The following is a 17426-nucleotide window of genomic DNA, read 5'->3' on the forward strand; positions in this document are numbered from 1 at the left end:
TTGGTGGAATGCGCTTTGTGGCTGCCCGAACGGGAATGGATCTTAAATCAGAAGCTAATGACCTAAATTCCCATGTAAAGATGAGATTTCCCCCCAGCCAAACATAATGTTGGTGATGAAAGCTAGGCTTGGAGATGCATAGAAGGACATTCACCAGCTCACATTACAACACTACAGATATCTGCTTTTATTGACAGCTTTTTTGTTTTTTTTCTTCAGTTTATTTTTAGTAAATACTTTCTTAACACTTTTCACTGTAAGGTCTACACCTGTTGTATTTGGCGCATTTGACAAATAAGATTTGATTTCTTTACTAACTTAGTAGACGACCAAACAAATACTTGTGAATGTAGGCATCACAGAACCCCACAAGGTAATGACAACAAATTATAGTAGTCAACTGTGAAATAGCTTCAATGATGGCAGAAAAATAGATATATATTATTAATGTGTAAATATTAATCGATATGTATTAATATATAAATATTCTCATTATCTTAGAGGATGAGATGTCAAAGTAATAGTTGTACATTATAATCATATTTATATTTGTCAATGTTATTTACGGCATATTCAACAGCGTTTAATATATTACCTTCAACAGTTTTATCTTGTAATCAAGCCATCAATGTGACTTACTACATTTAAGAACCGTATTATAAATATATAGCTGACGTTAAAGTCCCAACTGGCAATAGAATGAAGGAGATGTTGAGGAATTTGAATCACCTCGAAAATATATTTATAATCAGGTAGCTATTGTGTTGCATTGGTGTACTGAAACTTACTGTAAGTGATTATTTCAGCTAGAAACACATGTTGTATGGATTTCTTATGATTGTGATTAAGAAAACGTCTAGTTGGTTAAAAAAGTATGAACTTGTATTTTTAAGAAGCAGAATCCCGATTACTTTTGCTAAAAGTTGAAACCTTCAGACTGGTAGCTGAGACCGGAGAACCCTTTTTGCGCACAAGCCATGCCTTTTCCCGCACGAAACCGCCTTTTCTTTTCAATTATTGGGTAGAGACATGTTAATCAGCACCCACTCGTTACCCTATCGCTCAGTGAACTGTCAATCACTTCTGATAGAACAATGTGATTGGTTCATGATGATTCCCCTCATAATATGGGAGATTTCATAAACTACATCTTTCCCAGTGCCAACTTTGAACAGGCCGCTACCACCGTCAGGGAAAAGCAATGTGCAGTAATAAAACCTCAACAACAACGAACTTCATGCATGACAACAGGAGCACGTCATACAACCGTGCAGTGCTAATAAATCATTAGTTGACACTTTATTTTGCTAACTGCTAACCAACTTGTTAGCTTAGAGCAAGCTAAAGTAGGTAGGCTGGCACTCGAGTGCGAGCGAGAAAGACAGACCACAACAGTTTTGTCAACTTATTGGCCACTCAGATTTCATGGCCGACAACATTAGAAAAACGAACACACTAACTCTTAACGACGTTCAATAATTATGTCACATTTTCAACGGAATTACATATGGATTGTACATTTTCACAATAATATACTGTTTATAAACTCACCTTTGCGCTCCTCTCCCTCTCTTCTGGAATTTGACACTCCCCTCCTCCCTGAATCATCGCGAGGTTCTACCTACGTCAGTCTTCATAAACTCATATCAAAGACAGTACAGTATGAAGATAGGCAGAAACTGCTTCTCCAATAGAAATCCCCGATAACTCACGGTGGCGTTGGCCAGCTAAGCGCATGCGCAAAATCTCTTGCGCCAAACTGCGCATGTGCAACCCGTCAACTCAAATGTACTCCTTCAATATAAAGTTGTTTTTGACGAAAATAAAATGTGCAGTTTGCCACTTTTACGAGGTTGGGATAATACTATGTTCAACTACTTAAGACATTCGCTTGAATCTAGGTTGTGCCTTTAGAGTTCGAGAAAACGAACAACTAAGGAATCATTTTTCACTTCTCAAACCCTAAACCACGACCTGGTCTGCTTGGTCTGTTTCGCAAGCGTTCCCGGAGGTTTCGCGATATCGCGCCTCTGAGTTTAGAAACTCTGTGCCATCTCATTTAAAAAGGCGCTGGAATTTACATTAGAAATACAGTAGGCATGTTATTATAAAAAAACCTTTTTTTTTACATACGCCTACCTTCGTTATTTTGACATTTAGTAGGATGTGCATACAAATGGTATAAACATTTTTCCCATGTTGACTCGTACTGTACCTTGAGTGTCACACAATACTGAGTTCATACATTGCTCATACTCATAACCTCTGACAGCTTTCAAATCAAACAAAAAGGCACCTTTGCATTTGCAGCTGTTTTGGTTACCTTACTAACCAGTCTCTGGGATGTGGTGATGAAATACATGAGTTTTGTCTTTCTCCTTCTAATATTAACTAGATATACATGGGGCTCCCGAGTGGCGCAGCGGCGCAAGGCACTGCAACTCAGTGCTAGAGGCGTCACTACAAACACCCTGGTTCAATTCCAGACTGTATCACAACTGTCCGTGATTGGGAGTCCCAAACGACGGTGCACAATTGGCCCAGCGTCGTCCGGGTTTGGCCGGTGTAGGCCATCATTGTAAATAAGAGTTTGTTCTTAACTGACTTGCCTAGTTAAATAAATAAAAATATACGCTGTCTGTTTCTGGAGAAGAGAATGCAAAGTGTAAAACGTTGTTTGTAATAAATCTAAAGTTAAAGCTAGAAAAGAATATGGTTAAAGTCTATATAATGTATTAGTTTAATGTGTTTTGTTTTCTACCTACCTTATGCACTTTAAAAATATAATACTGTTATTATTATTATTATTATTATTTATTATTATTAATAGAAGCTGGTTGCTGTAAAAAATGGCTGGGTTTTAAATTCTTAATTCAGAACCTTTCACATGAAGCAGGTATATAAAATTCAAGATGCAAAATAACAGACTGGTTAGTCAGTACACTGTACGCTTCCCTCTTTTTTAGAAACCACCAGCAGTGTGTGTTGCTCATCATTATTGCCTAGGTCAAATTCTCTACCCATTTGCTTTGTTAGCCAACTGTTGTTCCCATATTCGGCATCCTGACTAAGCTAGGAGCCTGTGAACAAATAAAACTATGGGCCATGGTCAAAAAAAGTACACAAAAGTGCACTTTAAAGGGAAAAAGGTGCCATTTGGAAAACAGACTGTCTTTTTAATTATGTATTCAGTCCCTAAGATTATGTCTTGCATAAGCACTGCTGTCCTGGCCTGCCTTCAACCCTGGGCATGTGGAGCCACAGAACTAGAATGATTCTAGAACTAAAATGAATCCAGAACTAGAATGCTTATTCTATTTCTATGTATGGATGAGCACTGTTGTGAGGTTTGATGAGGGTGGTTAACTTATCACAATCTTCTGTCATAGTTATAAATGTCACATTTAAAACTTGTTACAACATTATAGACCATCTCTGATGAGAGCTGTTACAACAATGCTCTCGTAAAAAAATAAATCACATAATTTTCTTCTAACACTTTTCAATACATTGTTTTTATCCATTTAACATTTTCAAGCCTGATAAGAGTAAAAATCCTGATATATTGAACGATTGAAAAATGTACACTAGAGTAGGCTACAGTAATAGTAATGTACAGTAGGAATGAAAATGTACAATATAACTCATTTTAAGTCAAGAAAATCCAGACATTGAACAGATGGAGTGTATAAACTACTGTATGATCCAGAAAAGGAAGTAGTGTGAGAGAGAGCTGACAGGGGGCCTTTTTTCTGTGTTGCTTTACTTTCCTTCCTGAAATTCTCCCCCTTGTTTTCTCTCGCTGGGAAACTAACGTCCTGTCTGTGTCGAGACATGGGGCTAAAATAAAGCATAGGAAATGTCTAAAAACAATACCTACTTGTAACTCAACAAGGGATTATTATTGAGTGGTACGTTTGAACCTGCTGACATGTAATCAAAGGGGAAGCAGCCAATTAAGACAAAGGGGATTTTAAAATTGGCCAAATAGCTGTGTTTTCACACGGTGACAATAAAGTTAAATATTAGAGTGGCAGCCACTGTAAACACTAAGATAAACAGTCAAATATATGAACCGTCAGTCTTCAGTAGTGCTACACCAACAATGGCATACAAGACCCATCTGTACATTATTCACAGCCAGATGCATACTACCCTGCATCCCACTGCTGAAGCTAAGTAGGGTCAGTACAGGTCAGTCCATGAATGGGAGACCAGATGCTGCTGGAAGTGGTGTTGGAGGTCCAGTAGGGGGCCCTCTTCCCTCTGGTCTAAGGAGATCCAATGTCCCGTGCCAGTGAAGGGGACATTGCATTGCCTTGCGTCGTTGCTGTATAAGATAATATGTTATCAGTCATCTTAGCAGGTAAATTAAGGGTCAATAAATAAACAAGAGTACACTGTATTCTTCTGTAAATAGGGTGTTATTTGGACAGAAAATGTATAAAATAATTTTGTGAGTACAGTATGTACTTCTTAAGACTTTGTTAAACCAAATCTTTCTTTCTTGTCTTGATATTTTTTCAATAACAAAACATTACTGAGGATTATTAACCTATTTTTCACCTCTTGATTGACTATACATAGATCTATCCGGAACAGTCTCTCCTGCTATTGAAGGAAAGACTGATTTGTGTGTTGAAGGCTAGAGACCCCTTCTGGACAATTACAAAATTGCATGAGATGAAACTACATGGCGGCTCAAGGTGCCCGCATACTAGCTTCGGTTTGCTCCTAGGAGAACTCAGCAAAGCGAAGCAAATGTTTTTGCCTCACATACTCCCTTAAAAGAACTTCACTTAAAAAAACGGCAATATTATTGTTTATCACACGAGACACCGTAGCAACAACATAGCAATGCACTTTCTCAAAATAGTCTGAATGAATCTAAGATAAATCCAGAAATCTGTAATTAAAGCTGCTGTATGTAACTTTTTTGGGCTAGCTGAAATGTGAGTTATAGATCTGTCATTCTCATTGAAAGCAAGTCTAAGAAGCAATGATTCCCTACACTATACATTGCTTGTTTTGTCAAATAACCTGAAATTAGGTGAACTATTAGAATCAGCAACCAAGAAATGGCGGAGCATTTTCTGCATATTGCACCTTTGCAATTTTGAGAGGCCTTAGTCACGCAATTTGCATCTCACTAAGATGTTTGGTGCAGTATTTCTCAACTGAAAACAAGTCGTCTCTCGTTGAAGGACAAACACTTAATTCAAGTATGCCATCCTTAGTTCCCACACCTACTAGGAGTAGTACTGTTGACAAATGACCGACGAAGGGGCGTAGACTGTCGCAACCGAACAAAAAAAAAAAAAATATCCAGTGTATAATATAAGGAAAGGCATTTTCTTTTTAAAATTATTTAGACAGAAAAATGCACTTTGCATTTACACTTTTTTTCACCAATAGCTCTTTTACCAATAATTGGGTAAAAAGATCAGTTGGGCAGCCTGTATGAACACAGCCTTTGTAGGTTTACATTGTTAAGATACAAACAAATTAACTATCAATGTTATATACACTACAGTTCAAAAGTTAGGGGTCACTTAGAAATGTCCTAGTTTTTGAAAAAAAGAACATTTTTGGTCCATTAAAATAACATTAAACTGATCAGAAATACAGCGTAGACATTGTTAATGTTGTAAATGACTACAGTAGCTGGAAACGGCAGATTTTTTTATGGAATATCTACATAGGCGTACAGAGGCTCATTATCAGCAACCATCACTCCTGTGTTCCAATGGCACGTTGTGTAAGCTGATCCAAGTTTATCATTTTAAAAGGCTAATTAATCATTAGAAAACCCTTTTGCAATTATGTTAGCACAGCTGAAAACTGTTGTCCTGATTAAAGCAAAATAACTGGCCTACTTTAGGACTAGTTGAGTATCTGGAGCATCAGCATTTGTGGGTTCGATTACAGGCTCAAAATGGCCAGAAACAAAGACCTTTCTTCTGAAACTCGTCAGTCTATTCTTGTTCTGAGAAATTAAGGCTATTCCATGCGAGAAATTGCCAAGAAACTGAAGATCTCGTACAACTCTATGTACTACTCCCTTCACAGAACAGCGCAAACTGGCTCTTACCAGAATAGAAAGAGGAATGGGAGGCCCCGGTGCACAACTGAGCAAGAGGACAAGTACATTAGAGTGTCTAGTTTGAGTAACAGATTGCATATCTCTTTCCAGTGTATCTTAATCTTTTCTTTTTATTGGCCAGTCTGAGATGGCTTTTTCTTTGCAAATTTCTTTTGTAAAAATTTAAACAATGAAAGTTGACCTAGTCTTTATGGAAACCAAAATATCTATTTATTCTTAATTAGCTAGCTGTAGATCAGCATACTTCAACTAAAATATGAGAGTAAACTGTACCATTTTCATTCAATAACATGTATAGCTCACACAAATACCAAATCAACATTTTCACACTTATGAAACTTGACAGGATGTGGTATATACAGATGATTTTGTATAACAGACACATACCATGTCTTCAGAAAGTATTCACACCCCTTGACTTTTTCCACATTTTGTTGTGTTACAGCCTGATTTTAAAATGGATTAAATTGAGATTTATTGTCACTGGTCTACAAACAATACCCCATAATGTCAAAGTGGAATTATGTTTTTCTACATTTTTGTGTTGCGTCAATAAGTATTCAACCCCTTTGTTATGGCAAGCCTAAATATGTTCAGGAATAAAACAATCACATAATCACAGAAGTTGAATGGACTCTGTGTGATAATAATAGTGTTTAATGACTACCTCATCTCTGTACCCCACACATACAGATAATTGTAAGTTCCCTCAGTCGAGCAAAGAATTTCAAACACAGAATCAACCACAAAGGCCAGGGAGGTTTTCCAATGCCTCGCAAAGGAGGGAAACTATTGGTAGATGGGTAAAAATGTTAAAAGCAGACATTGAATATCCCTTTGAGCATGGTGAAGTTATTAATTACGCTTTGGATGGTTGTCACGTCCTGACCATAGTAAGTTGTTATTTTCTATGGTAGAGTAGGTCAGGGCGTGACAGGGGGTGTTTGTCCGTTTTTGTATTTCTATGTTTAGTTTCTAGTTTTGTATTTCTAGGTTAGTTTTTGTTTGGCATGACCTCCAATTAGAGGAAGCCGGTTGTCATTGTCTCTAATTGGAGGCCATATTTAAGTTGATGTTTGTCCCACTGGTGTTTTGTGGGTGATTATTTTTGTGAGTAGTGTATGCCTGCTCTGCGTCACGGCTTTCTTGTTTTTTGTATTTCAAGTTTATGGTTTATTGCATTAGTTTCACGACTGAAATAAAGATGTGGAACTACGATCACGCTGTGTATTGGTCCGATCCTTCCGAAAGCCCTGACAATGGTGTATCAATACACCCAGTCACTACAAAGATACAGGCGTCCTTCCTAACTCAGTTGCTGGAGAGGAAGGAAACTGCTCAGGGATTTCACCTTGAGGCCACCTTGAGACTTTAAAACAGTTACAGAGTTGAATGGCTGGGATAGGAGAAAACGGAGGATGGTTCAACAACATTGTAGTTACTCCACAATACTAACCTAATTGACATAGTAAAAAGGAGGAAGCCTGTATAGAATAAAACATATTCCAAAACATGCATCCTGTATGCAATAAGGCACTAAAGTAATACAGCAACAAATGTGGCCAAGCAATTCACTTTTTGTCCTGAATAGAAAGTGTTATGTTTGGGGCAAATACAACACAATAGTGAGTACCACTCTCCATATTTTCTAGCATAGTGGTAGCTGCATCATGTCATGGGTATGCTTGTAATCGTTTTAAGGACAAGTGAGTTTTTCAGGATAAAAAATGTACGGAATAGAGCTAAGCACAGGCAAAATCCTAGAGGAAAACCTGCTACAGTCTGCTCTCCACCAAACACTGGGAGATGAATTCACCTTTCAGCAGGACAATAACCAAAATCAAAAGACCAAATCGACACTGGAGTTGCTTACCAAGAAGACAGTGAATGTTCCTGAGTGGCTGAGTTACAGTTTTGATTTAAATCGACTTCAAAATCTATGGCAAGATCTGAAAATGGTTGTCTAGCAATGATCAGCAACCAACTTGAAAGAGCTTGAATAATTTTCAAGTGTGGAATGCTCTTAGAGACTCAGAAAGACTCACAGCTGTAATCGCTGCCAAACGTGCTTCTTCAAAGTATTGACTCAGGGGTGTGAATACTTAAGTAAATTCGATATTTCAGCCTGGATTCGAACCAGGGTGTCTGTAGTGACGCCTCAAGCATTGAGATGCAGTGCCTTAGACCGCTGTGCCACTAGGGAGCCCATTACGGGGTAGTGTGTAAATGGATGATAAGAAAAAAAACAAGTCAGGCTGCAACACAACAAAATGTGGAGTGGTATAACAAAAAGTGAGCTGGGGATCCTTACTGAGCTGCCTGGGCAAGGTACCGTCGGCCTGGCGGCTCTCAAACCTCCCTGCCGCCCCCAACCTCCAGACACTCCTCCTCTTGCTCCACCCCCAGGCCCCGGGCCAGTAGGGTCACGAGGCGAGAGATGGGCGTCTGGCCCTTTAGGTCAGTAACATGGATCTGGGCTTCATATTCTAACAGAACCCTTACAGTCTCTAGATTGCCCATCATGGCAGCCCAGCTTAACGGAGTGTCATTGTTGTAATCGCATGCGTTGGGGCCAGCACTGCTCTCCAGCAGAGCCCTGACACACTCGGGGTTGTCCTTGATGCCGTCCAAGACGTTGGGCTGGGCCCCGTACTCAAGGAGGAATTCCAAGCAAACCTGGTCCTTTTCTGCTGCGTAGTGCAACGCCGTGCACTTGTAGCCATCTAGGCCATTCACCTAAGAAGACAGGTAGAATAAAACAACGTTATTAGTCCTTTAGAGAATGGCAGAGAGAATGGTTTATTTTACAATTGGAGGCATTACATAGTAACAAACAGCAGCTATTAAAGAGCTATGTTCACAGATAATAGATTCACTATTATGTGCTGTAATTCCGAGGAGGGATCCAAGTGGGAGGAGCAGGTTAGATTTTCAGAGGCCTGCAGCATGTACAAAAATACCAGGATATTACTTCAGGATCTAACTTATTAACAAAAACAAAACATTACAAAGTACAGAAACGAGCTCAATTGGTAGCTAGCTCATTTCAGATGGATGAGAGAGTTAAAAACACACACCTCTGCTCCTTTCTCCAACAACAGCTCGACACAGTCCGCATCAGCCACCATACAGGCACAGTGCAAGAGCTTTAGGGTGCCATGCATACGGTTCACGTCAGCTCCCTGATAGTAGAGGCATTTATGTAATTGTCAACAGATAACAGACACCATAAACAACAAGTCATATTCAATAACATCAGACAATCAGAATTGTGGCAGAGTTGAAAGATAGCTATAGAACTAAGAAGCGTTGACAAAATGACCAACGCGCAGAGATAATGTGTGGGGTTGAGGGAGTTATATTTTCTACAATAAGGTAAGCTCTAGGGCACCACCAATGAAATTAGTACAGTGGTGTGAGTATTAACCTTTCATCTCTACAGTTCAAAGATACGCCAACCTACACTACGTCGTGTGGGAAAGAGCGAATTGCAGCGATGGTGCGGATGAGCCGGTCAGACAGGGAATATTTACTCTGAATAGATTGCATGATGGACCACATAGTAGAACTCATGCGGAGCTGAGGAACATTGTACCCAGGCTGGGGTGCACTGGCACCACACCACAGTCTACAACACCTGGCTGGCAAAGTTGGAGTTTCAGATCTGAATAATAAAAAAAACTGTGTTGGTATTGATAATTGTAAAGAATTACAGGTGTTCACTTAGAAGAGACATTTTTGGTTTGAGCTAGGACTAGTCTCTCTAGTCTAGACAGACGGGTTTCCTTCCAGAATGTACCAATGTTCCAGCCGGAGGAGGCTGGTGGGATGATATATCGGAGGACGGGCTCATTGTAATAGCTGGAATGGAATAAATTGAAAGGTATTAAACAAATCAAACATATGGCATGTTTGACTCCATTCTATGTATTCCATTCCAGCCATTACAATGAGCCCATCCTCATTATCGGTCTGGGATTTCTGAGACTTAACTAGAACTACATTATGTTCTAGCAAAATAATTTGTGGGCTTTTATGCATCAAAGGGGAATGCAAACTATGCATAAAAGGGTAGTGCAATCCCCCCTCTGGTCAATATGTAAATGTAATGTTGACTGACATTGACATACTATCCTTGTAACCTTTCTGTTTTGATACCCCGCCCCACCAACTGAATGGCTACTACTGTACAAGACAGCTAAGCATAATTTCCCAACCTGTCAAACGTTTTTCAAGCTTTACCTGTGCATCATTAGGCAAAAAGTAGAAACTTAACTAGATAGCTACCTTGTTAGGTAAACCTTGCAAGAAAACAACTTGCTAGCCCGTTTATCATCTTTTGGAACTCGTCGACTAGTAGTAGTAGTAGTAGTAGAAGCTAACATTAATGCTGACTAATACTTAGTGGCAAACTAGTTAGCTAACTTACTTGCATTAGCTAAGCCAGCAATAAATAAATAACATAGCTAAGCTATAGCTATCTAGCTAAATTCTTAAAACATATTTTCAGTAGTTAACCCAAACACAAGCTTGGTAAACTAAATGTCACGGCCTCGGCAGCAGCTAGCTAACCGATAGCTAACGTAATTGGTTAGCTGTTTTCCACTCTAGCTGACCGCTATAGCAGATAAGATAACAATTATCATACATTTTAATGATTGTGACGAATGTATAAACGATTCCCATAGATCGATATAAAATTCAAGTTGCATTGTTATGTCGATATTTTGGGGTCCACAGTTTAAAGGAATGCAGTAACACTGTGCAATGCAAGCTTGAAAAACACAGACGGTAAAGTCATTTCATTTGCTGCTAAAGCATGTGACTGGGCAACGCCCACAACATCTACACAGAAATCTACTCTGACCACATTTTCATACATAATAAAGATACCTTAAAAGAAAATGACTCAAGTAAAAGTGAAAGTCACCCAGTAAAATACTACTTGAGTAAAACTCTAAAAGTATTTGGGTTTTAAATGTACTTAAGTATCAAAAGTAAAAGTATAAATCATTTAAAATTCCTTAAATTAAGCAAACCAGATGGCAACATTTTTTATTTTGGAAAGCCACGGGCAAACTCCAACATTCAGACATCATTTACAAACAAAGCATGTGCATTTGGTGAATCCTCCAGATCATTAAACCTTTATTTAACTAGGCAAGTCAGTTAAGAACAAATTCTCATTTACAATGACGGCCTACCAAAAGGCAAAAGGCCTCCTGCGGGGACGCGGGCATGGGACTCATTTATTTTTATTTTTAAATTCAATATAAATATAGGACAAAACACACATCACAACAAGAGAGACACAACACTACATAAATAGAGACCTAAGACAACAACATAACAAGGCAGCAACACATGACAACAACATGGTAGCAGCACAAAAACATGGTACAAACATTATTGGGCAAAGTCAACAGCACAAAGGTCAAGAAGGTAGAGACAACAATACATCATACAAAGCAGCCACAACTGTCAGTAAGAGTGTCCATGATTGAATCTTTGAATGAAGAGATTGAGATAAAACTGTCCAGTTTGAGTGTTTGTTGCAGCTCTTTCCAGTCACTAGCTGCAGCGAACTGAAAAGAGGAGCGACCCAGGGATGTGTGCTTTGGTGACCTTTAACAGAATGTGACTGGCAGAACGGGTGTTGTATGTGGAGAATGAGGGCTGCAGTAGATATCTCAGATAGGGGGAAGTGATAAGTGCGTGAATTTGACTATTTTCCTTCCCAGCAGGGAAGCATTCAAAATGTAACGAGTACTTTTGTGTGTCAAGAACAATGAATGGAGTAAAATGTACAATATTTTCTTAAGGAATGTAGTGAAGTAAAAGTAGTCAAACATATAAATAGTCAAGTAAAGATACCACAAAAAACGACTTTAGTAGAACTTTAAAGTATTTTTACTTAAGTACTTTACACCAATCAATTAATGAATCAATCATTCAAATGTATTTATAAAGCCCTTCTTACATCAGCTGATGTCACAAAGTGCTGTACAGAAACCCAGCCTAAAACCCCAAACAGCAAGCAATGCAGGTGTAGAAGCACACCACTGGCTTTATCAGTGTTTGTAAACAGAGCACAAATCGAGTGTAGTATGCTTTTCTATTCTACATAATGAATCAGGCTAAAACCTACAGTGATCAACCTGAATCCGAGCATTGCCTAGTTGTTGTTCCTGTCCAGTTTGTAGCCTAGTCAGTGCACCGTGGATACATATCCACTGCTGGTCTGCCACTAGCCATGCCACCAGCCCAATGGTGGTGCACACGCACAGACCCCATGCGAGGGGGGTCCCCTCAGCTGGAAAAGCTAAGTGTTTTTAAATGTTACGTATAAATGTTCAATGTTATGTCTATGTCCTCTTTCGTTGGCCTAGACTTGTTAAGTGTTTTTTAGAATGTATTTTAAAATACTGCGTGGGTTACGTGTGGCGAACAGAACAGGGATTGCAGACGGTGTAGCTCAAAGCGACAGGTTTAATATGACTTACTATTTTGCTGTTTTGCCTCATGACTCCTGCATACTTTGTTGACTACAAACGTTCTTTCCCCAACCATGGGACAGACTATATTTGTTCCCACACTCAGGATTCTGACTCTCTTTTGGTTACACAGACTTTTGGCCTCAAATCCTATTCTAACCACCTCTCGCTGGCTTTGTATTCATGTTACCTGATGAAATTGCTGCACATTCAGATGTCATAAATCAGTACTGCAGAGCTCTCCCTGTCCAATGCCGTGCCTTGATTTTATTATTGCTCTAAAAAGCAGCATCCTATAGAAAGGAACTATGATGTCGGCGACCGGGAGCTCCTGGTGGTGAAGTTAGCATTAGAGGAGTGGAGACACTGGCTGGAGGGCTCCATGGACCCGTTTCTCTTCAGAACCGACCATCGGAACCTGGAGTTCATACGGACAGCGAGGCGACTGAACCCGAGCCAAGCAAGGCGGGCTCTTTTCTTTACCAGATTCAACTTCACCCTGTTATACAAAATAGGACCGCCGAGTGCTGAAGCGTGTAAAAATTGTCAGTCCACAGTTGCAACACTCAATACCGAGTTCCAAACTGCCTCTGGAAGCAACGTCAGTGCAATACCTGTTCGTCAGGAGCTTTATGAAATAGGTTTCCATGGCCGAGCAGCAACACACAAGCCTAAGATCACCATGCGCAATGCGTCGGCTGGAGTGGCGTAAAGCTTGTCGCCGTTGGACTGACGATTCTGTGCTTCCAACTTTGTGGCAACAGTTTGGGGAAGGCCTTTCCTGTTTCAGCATGACAATGCCCCATGCACAAAGCGAGGTCCATACAGAAATGGTTTGTCAAGATCGGTGTAGAAGAACTTGACTGGCCTGCACAGAGCCCTGACCTCATTCCCATCAAACACCTTTGGGATGATTTGGAACGTTGACTGCGAGCCAGGCTCAATCGCCAAACATCAGTGCACAACCTCACTAATGCTCTTGTGGCTGAATGGAAGCAAGTCCCCACAACAATGTTCCGACATCTAGTGTAAAGTTTTCCCAGAAGAGTGGAGGCTGTTATGGCAGCAAAGGGTGGAACAACTCAATATGAATGCCCATGATTTTGGAATGAGATGTTTGACGAACAGGTGTCCACATACTTTTGGTCATGTAGTGTATCTCTGTAGTATTTGCTGGCTGGTTAATCATTACATGCCTTCTCCATTCATTTCCATTCAAGGCTATAAACTTCCCCATTGTATAACCTTAGTACATTTCCTTGTTGTGCAAGAACAAAGGTGAAATTAGATTTTTTTTCAATCACTGGCACATTTTTCACATGCAAGTGGTGTATTTTCAAAGCTCTTAGTACAAAACTCAAAACAGATAGCACTTGTAAGGCCCCCGTATTAATTTCATAACAAATAATCAGAAATGGGAGTATTTTAAAGACAGTATACTGTACAAACATATTGGTCTAGCTAGCACAATGTGTGTATTCCATTTCTGCCCCATGCAACATTGTAAATTATCACATTTTCTATGTGACTTGTCAACTGATACAGTATCACGTCTCTCTGCTTGCCAAAATTCATTGGCTTACTGTGTATAAATTAAATTCAGATGACTGGAATATTAATTAATAAGGCACAAGGGGTTGTGGTATATGGCCAATATACCACAGCTAAGGGATGTTCTTAGGCTGTAACGGCTGTCTGAAGAAGTAGACCAAGGCGCAGCGTGTTGAGTGCTCATATTTAATAGTAATCGAGACACTTTGAACAAAACAAGAAAATGACAGCCAAACAGTTCTGTCAGGTATAACAAAACACTAAACAGAAATTAACTACCCACCAACCCCAAAGGAAAACAGGCTGCCTAAGTATGACTCCCAATCAGCGACAACGATGTACAGCTGTCCCTGATTGAGAGCCATACCAGGCCAAAACAAAGAAATACAAAGCATAGAAAAAAGGACATAGAATACCCACCCAAATCACACCCTGACCAACCTAAATAGAGACATAAAAAAGGCTCTCTCAGGTCAGGGCGTGACATAGGTGCAACGTGGAGTGCCTGGACACAGCCCTTAGCTGTGGTATATTGGCCATACACCACAAACCCCGGAGGTGCCTTATTGCTATTATAAACTGGGTCTGATATACCACAGTATGTCAGCCAATCAGCATTCAGGGCTTGAACCACGCAGTTTATAAATTGTTATATACAACCTGTATTTGAGCAGTACATTGTACACTACACTATAATGGTAGCATATGGCAGTTTTTCTACTTTGTCCTGTTGAAGCACACTGGCTGATGGACGATGATGTAGTATTTACAGCCACATCCATACATGATTTGGTTTTACCTTCCAATGTAAATTGATGTCAGATGATTCATTCGTGTTTTAAAAATATCGAATTTTAGTGTTCAGCAGTTATCAACCTATGTAAATAACTATATCTGTATAGTGCAAAGTAGTTATCAGTTTTGAGCAGTTTGGTTAAATCAAATCAAACTTTATTTGTCACTTGCGCCGAATACAACAAGTGTAGACTTTACTATGAAATGCTTACTTACAAGCCCTTAACCAACAGTGCAGTTCAAGAAGAAGAAAATATTTACCTAGTAGACTCAAATAAAAAGTAATAATACAAAGTAACACAATAAGAATAACATAACGAGGCTATATACAGGGGCACCGGTACCGAGACAGTGTGCAGAGGTACAGGCTAGTTGAGGTAATATGTAGGTGGGGGCGAAATGACTATGCATAGGTAACAAACAAACAGCGAGTAGCAGCAGTGTACAAAAGGGAAGGAGGGGGGTCAATGTAAATTGTCCGGTGGCGAGTTTATGAACTGTTCAGAAGTTTTATGGCTTGGGGTTAGAAGCTGTTGAGGATCCTTTTGGTCCTAGACTTGGCGCTCCGGTACCGCTTGCTGTGTGGTAGCAGAGAAAACAGTCTATAACTTGAGTGACTGGAGTCTCTGACAATTTTATGGGCTTTCCTCTGACACCGCCTATTACATAGGTCCTGGATGGCAGGAAGATTGGCCCCAGTGATGTACTGGGCCGTTCGTACTACCCTCTGTAGCGCCTTACGGTCAGATGCCGAGCAGTTGCCATACCAGGTGGTGATACAACCGGTCAGGATGCTCTCGATGGTGCAGCTGTAGAACCTTTTGAGGACCCATGACAAATCTTTTCAGTCTCCTGAGGGGGAAAAGGTTTTGTCGTGCCCTCTTCGCGACTGTCTTGGTATGTTTGGACCATGATAGTTCATTGGTGATGTGGACGCCAAGGAACTTGAAGCTCTCGGCCCGCTCCACTACAGCCGCATCGATGTTAATGGGGGCCTGTTTGGCCCGCCTTTTCCTGTAGTCCACAATCAGCTCCTTTGTCTTACTCACATTGAGGGAGAGGTTGTTATCCTTGCACCACACTGCCAGTTCTCTGACCTCCTCCCTCCTCCGTTTGCATACCGCCCCTCCTCCGACTCAGTCAGGGCAAGGTTGAAAATGTCAGTGAAGACACTTGCCAGTTGGTCCGCGCATGCTTTGAGTACACATCCTGGTAATCCGTCTGGCCCAGCGGCTTTGTGAATGTTGACCTGTTTAAAGGTTTTGTTCACATCATTTACCGAGAGCATTATCACACAGTCATCCAGAACAGATGGTGCTCTCGTGCATGCTTCAGTGTTGCTTGCTTCCAAGCGAGCATAAAAGGCATTTAGCTCGTCTGGTAGGCTCGCGTCACTGGGCAGCTCGTGTCTGGGTTTCCCTTTGTAGTCTGTAATAGTTTTCAAGCCCTGCTACATCCGACGAGCGTCAGAGCCGGTGTAGTACGATTCAATCTTAACCTGTATTGACACTTTGCTTGTTTGATGGTTCATCTGAGGGCATAGCAGGATTTCTTATAAGTGTCCGGATTAGTCTCCCGTTCCTTGAAAGTGGCAGCTCTAGCCTTTAGCTCGATGTGGATGTTGCCTGTAATCCATGGCTTCTGGTTGGGATATGTACGTACAGTCACTGTGGGGATGACGTCATCGAAGCACTTATTGATGAAGCCGATGACTGAGGTGGTGTATTCCTCAATGCCATTGAATGAATCCCGGAACATATTCCAATCTGTGCTAGCAAAACAGTCCTGTAGTGTAGCATCCGCGTCATTTGATCACTTCCATATTGAGCGAGTCACTGGTACTTCCTGCTTTAGTTTTTGCTGGTAAGCAGGAGTCAGGAGGATAGAATTATGGTCAGATTTGCCAAATGGAGGGCGGGGGAGAGCTTTGTATGCATCTCTGTGTGTGGAGTAAACGTGGTCTAGGATTTTTTTTCTCCTGGTTGCACATGTGACATGCTGGTAAAAATGTGGTAAAACAGATTTAAGATTGCCTGCATTAAAGTCCCTGGCCACTTCTGGATGAGCATTTTTTTGTTTGCTTATGACCTTATAGAGTTGGTTGAGAGCGGTCTTTGTGCCGGCTTCTTTATGTGGTGGTAAATAGACGGCTACGAATAATATAGATGAGAACTCTCTTGGAAGATAGTGTGGTCTACAGCTTATCATAAGGTACTCTACCTCAGGCAAGCAATACCTCGAGACTTCTTTAATATTAGACGTGATAGTTAAATGTACTTTTAACAAATGACAAGAAATGTGAATATTGCATTTTGAAAGTCAGATATTGACTATGTGTGCACATTGGCAAATCAAGTTTATTTGTTATATCCACAGGATACACATGGTGTACTGTAGACGGTACAATGAAATGCTGACATGAAGGTTCCCTCCATTATGGACTGATAATAATAATAAAACATCCAAATAAAGCTCAATGGAAT

At 40.3% G+C, this 17426-nt stretch overlaps 1 protein-coding gene and 1 pseudogene across 3 annotated transcripts in view; both read right to left on the minus strand.

The window, feature by feature from the left end:
- The window catches only part of LOC106572727 (cyclic AMP-dependent transcription factor ATF-7), a 43957-nt gene extending 42309 nt beyond the window's left edge, over positions 1-1648 (minus strand). For all 3 annotated transcript variants that reach the window (XM_014147160.2, XM_014147161.2, XM_014147159.2), the window contains exon 1: positions 1552-1648. In XM_014147160.2, coding sequence (XP_014002635.1) covers positions 1552-1608 — 57 coding nt within the window. In that variant the 5' untranslated portion in view covers positions 1609-1648. The remainder of the gene's footprint in view (positions 1-1551) is intronic.
- Positions 1649-8279: 6631 nt separating this feature from the next.
- On the minus strand, positions 8280-9676 carry LOC106572793 (ankyrin repeat and SOCS box protein 8-like; annotated as a pseudogene).
- Positions 9677-17426: the final 7750 nt, after the last annotated feature.

Source organism: Salmo salar, chromosome ssa15 (genome assembly GCF_905237065.1).
Source record: "Salmo salar chromosome ssa15, Ssal_v3.1, whole genome shotgun sequence".
Lineage (NCBI taxonomy): Eukaryota > Metazoa > Chordata > Actinopteri > Salmoniformes > Salmonidae > Salmo > Salmo salar.